Here is a 4,554-nt window from a genome sequence, read left to right on the forward strand (position 1 = left end):
AAAAAAAAGAAAAGCTTATCATCCTGTAAAACAATAGCTGGTTTAAGTTCTAAGGCAACAGTCAACCAAAGTTTAAACCAAACACAAGGAAAAGAAAAGTCAAAGCATACATCTCCAAGCATATATCTGAGATACACATTTGATAAGTTGGTTTCTCCGTAGTAGAATATCTTTGCATAAAAACCAGCATAACGTCAGAAAGAAGTACCTGAAACACACATGGGAAATTTGAGCTCTACTGTAAGGCATGCTGGGATACCATGCAGAGACTTGGGTATTATGCAGAGACCTTTTAAGATCCATACAGCCTCTTTCACCTATAGATATAGATGAACAGTATAATGTCAAATGCAAACAGTATCCAAGAGTTCAAGGCATCAGCTAGTCCTTCCAACTAATGATTCATGGCTATATTTAGATTTGTCTTGCTTCCAACTGCAGACTATGAAAAACAGCTGGATGCTTCTCAATACTACGAGATTATACTCTCTGTCATGACATCTCTACATATCCCCCTTTTTACACCCTCATCAACAGAGCTATTATGCTAGATAAACAATCAATTTTAACTGCTAAAAATACTTCCACTCTTCTGGGAACAGGGAAATTAAAATGGAAGTAAAATTCATATACGTGACAAAACAGATTTCCGATAATATATCAAATAACTTATCGCAACAAAAGGACAACTATTGCCGCTATGTATTCAGTATTGTATCAATGAACCTACCCTAACGGCATTTACAACATATTACACATAAAAGAGTCTGAAAATGGCACAACCGACAACCTCGTAACGCTCCGGTCTTACTCCATTTTCTTTACAAATTTTACATACATAGTAATGACAGATTGCGAAGACCCTCTAAGTGATATTTATCAAAGTCCAGAAGTCCCTAATCCACAATATGGTTCAATTACTTATAATAATAAAATTAAAAAATAAATAATAAAATTAAAAATTAAAAAAAAATCCTTTTTGTGGACCTAAAGATAATAAGGTCTTCGTCCACTGAGATCCAACTGCTTCAGTTCTAAAAGGTTATGTGGGGTAACTGATTGAGGTAGTGATGCTACATGTGATCCTAACCACTTGAGTCATTTTCGAGCATTAAATTCAATAGCAAACAGCTTAACATGGAAAATTTAGTCTTACAAAAGTAAACACAAGTTGGACTGATTGTGAGTCTAGATTGGAGTTACCATTATATTCATGGACTCAAATCAACATGAGCTCCTCCTGCTATAGCAATGTTCGTTTGCAATTTTACATCTAGCGAAGAGAAAAGAAGATAGTGGGTCACCCTGTCTCAACCCACGAGAGCTACTGAAAAAGGGCGGCCTTCTTTTCGTGGTCGGCGGCATTAGAGAAGATCCTCACCTTGGACAATCTCAAGAAGCGTCATGTTATTGTGATAAATAGATGTTGCATGTGCAAGAAGACGGAGGAGTCCATAGACCATCTTCTTCTTCATTGCAATGTGGCTTCTGCCTTTTGGTGCTCTCTTTTCAATCACTTTGGGTTGTCTTGGATTATGTCACGACGGGTTATCGATCTACTTGCTTGTTAGTGGTCTTTGGGCCGGTCGAGGAGTGCTACGATGTAGAAAATGGTGCCCACTTGCCTCTTTTGGTGCTTATGGAGGGAAATAAATAACTGGAACTTTGAGGACGTGGAGAAGACCCCTAACGAACTTTTATCCTCCTTCTATAACACTTTGTATCTTTAGATTACGGCTTATGTGTTCCCCTTATCTTTTAGCTTTCTTGATTTCCTTACTTGTTTCTCTTGTTAGACGTTTCCTTTTGTATACTCTCAGTGTACTAAGGGAGGTCTCACGCTTTTAATGAGATTACTTATCAAAAAAATTTACATCTAAGATCATACATCCATTAAACAACTCAACCTGCCCTTGTCTCAACTATGTCAGATATGCCACACTTTTTTAGTACTAGTATAATTCTAGCTATTGGCATATTCTCTCTATCAAACCTATTATTCAATTGCATTCTGTCCCATTCGATTTGGCTTCCATAATTTTGGCTCCCTCACCATCCTTCTGGTGCCATAAAATTCAAGCCACAAAAGGATTGAGGCAGTAATGAGTGCTAAAAGTCACAGAATGCATAATGTTCAAACTCTACTTACCCAAGCCAATGCGCTCGCGCATCCTTCATAAGATTGTAAATTCCAGAAATTTGAATTTGCAAATATCGCAGCTTGCCTCTCTCAACTACATACAAGACAGTAGGCCCTTAGCGCAAGACTGGTGCAGTCGCTTAAAACCAGTTCCAGGATAGAATTCTACCAAATATTTGACTATGCTAGACCCAGGCACACCTGCAACTGCACGTTGAAACATTTCAGACGAAGCCCATTTAAACACAATGCCTACCCTTTACGGCTTCTAGACAGCAACCATCTTTCAGAGTAACAAAGAATCCCTCCATTCTCTTCGAATCTCTATGAACCTAAGCAATTGCTAAGCACACTACCGCCGTTTCAGGGTTGATTAACATAATCTAAAATGCTCAACTTGCAAGCAATATACTAAAAATTCCAATTTCTTTTGAAAAAAGTTTGATCAGCAACCAAACCAACGGTTACTTTCTCTATTTCCTCTTTCATAAATTCCTCAGTTTTCACCTCACTTCCCACATCCATTTTGATTTGAATAGTCATTTTTCATTCAAATTCTGCTCTTCAGTCTAATAGATACAAAATGGAAATGAACCAACATACATATAAAAAGAACCCCACAAAGGCCATTTCCTCATTGCCCAGCTCATCCAAAAAAGAAACACAAAGCAACAAGTTTTGCAACTTAACTATTACAAAAACTAGAAATACCTCCATCATCACAATACGAAGCCCTTCAAGTACTCCGGGTCCCGCTTCGCCCTCTCCTGAAACTTCTTAAACCACCGATCCAAGATATCCATGGGCACCACCAGCTTGCTCCCGTCTACGCCGCAGAAGGACTGCATGAAGTTGAAGAGGTTCTCCCCGACCTTCAGGGCCAGCCGCTCGATCCTCCTCTCGGCCGCCACGTCGAGCGAGGGCAGCGTCGCCAGGTCCTCTACCGACACCCCGATCTTGGCCGAGAGCGGCGCAGCGTCGGCGGTGAGCTGCATCTGGCCGCCCGGATCCGGCCACGGCAACGAGAGCACGGCTGAGGGCCGAGCCAGAGTGATGGCGCCGCAGAAGAGGAAGGACGAGCCCGGGGACTGGATGTAGACGGCCAGGGCCTTGTCCGGAGGGAGAGTGAAGCTGTTGAGGAGGAATATGCAGACCTCCCGGACCTGATCGTAGGCCTCACCTGCGCAGGTTATAATTGGTTAGGAGGCGGGGACTAAAGTGCGCCGGGGGTAAGGTGGAGTAGCGAGTACGTACCTACGAAGGTGTTCATGTCGAGGACCCAGTGGAAGGTGTCGATTTGGGAGAAGGTGGAGATGTCCATTGGAAAGCTGCGGTTTGGGAATACGACGCCGAACATTTTCGCTTACAGAGAGAGACGGAGTGAGTGTGAACGACAGGAGTCCAATCATAGATTGATGCTGGCGCAGCCTGAGAAGGGTCGGAAGTGATTTGTGGGTGTATGATATATGCGGACGGCGGTGGCTTCGGAAGGGTCCAGTAGCGTCTAGAACGGCGAAGATTCTCAACGGAGAGAGCGTTCTACAGTTTTTTTCTTTCTTTCTTTTATTTTTTCCCATGTTTAGATTGAAGTGATTAAGAGAAGGGTTAAAGACTTTTTGGTATATGTGTTTTGAAAACTTTATTGTTTCGGCGTAAAATGATTTTTAAAAAATAGTTTTGACATTTTACGGTGTTTGGTAGGGGTGAAAATAATTATCAACGAAAATCATTTTCGGTTTGACCGTAAAACCTTCTTTAATTTTTAGAAAATGAATCGTTTTCTAAAATTAAACTCTTCGTTCTTACACGCACGTTTGATATCCGAGTGTCGGAGTTCAGCAATGGTCGGTCGTCAGAATCCAGGCGGCACCGAAATCTGGCAACATCCGGTCACCGGAATACTTCCGGCGCCGGAATCCAGCAACATTCGGCCACTGTCGCCGTATGCCGGCAAACCAGATTCCGGGCAAATCTGGCCGGATCTGACCAGATCCTGCCATTGATCCGGCCGGGTTTGGATCGATCCGACCACTGATCCGGTCGGATCTGGCCAAAATGGCTGGGATCCGGCCACTGATCCGACCGGAATCCGACAATTTTGGCCAGATCCGGCCAAACGTGTTCGCCGGAATCCGGCTACGGCGACCGGACGTTGCCGGATTCCGGCGACAGTTTCATTTTCTTCTTTTGTAACTTTTTTCGTGCGAACCAAACGCCGAAAAATATTTTCGAGAAATTTATTTTTCTGAAAATGATTTCGTTGAAAATACTTTACGACAGAAATCATTTTACATCGTAACAAACGGAACATTAGTTTTTTTGTATTTCAGCTTCAATTTATACCGCAAATAATACTTTGATTTTAAGAAAATATGAATATGGTATTTCTGTTTATTTTTTCGTCTAAAATTTAA

The 4,554-nt window shown here is 42.0% G+C and overlaps 1 protein-coding gene across 3 annotated transcripts; it reads right to left on the reverse strand.

Moving 5' to 3' along the window:
- On the reverse strand, window positions 1-3,718 carry LOC133859457 (protein OPI10 homolog). Of its 3 annotated transcripts, none has more exons than XM_062294865.1 (3): window positions 3,395-3,718; window positions 2,852-3,320; window positions 1-208 (listed from the first exon to the last, which is right to left on the reverse strand). In XM_062294865.1, the coding sequence occupies exons 1-2, from the start codon at window positions 3,495-3,497 to the stop codon at window positions 2,860-2,862; spliced, it is 564 nt and encodes a 187-aa protein (XP_062150849.1). In that variant the 5' UTR covers window positions 3,498-3,718; the 3' UTR covers window positions 1-208; window positions 2,852-2,859. The 3 variants fall into 3 exon arrangements, with proteins under 3 accessions (XP_062150849.1, XP_062150848.1, XP_062150850.1); XM_062294864.1 differs by having other exon boundaries at window positions 1-317; XM_062294866.1 differs by lacking the exon at window positions 1-208 and adding an exon at window positions 2,327-2,347.
- Between the last annotated feature and the right edge of the window lie 836 nt (window positions 3,719-4,554).

The sequence above is a fragment of the Alnus glutinosa genome, chromosome 2, assembly GCF_958979055.1.
Source record: "Alnus glutinosa chromosome 2, dhAlnGlut1.1, whole genome shotgun sequence".
NCBI lineage: Eukaryota > Viridiplantae > Streptophyta > Magnoliopsida > Fagales > Betulaceae > Alnus > Alnus glutinosa.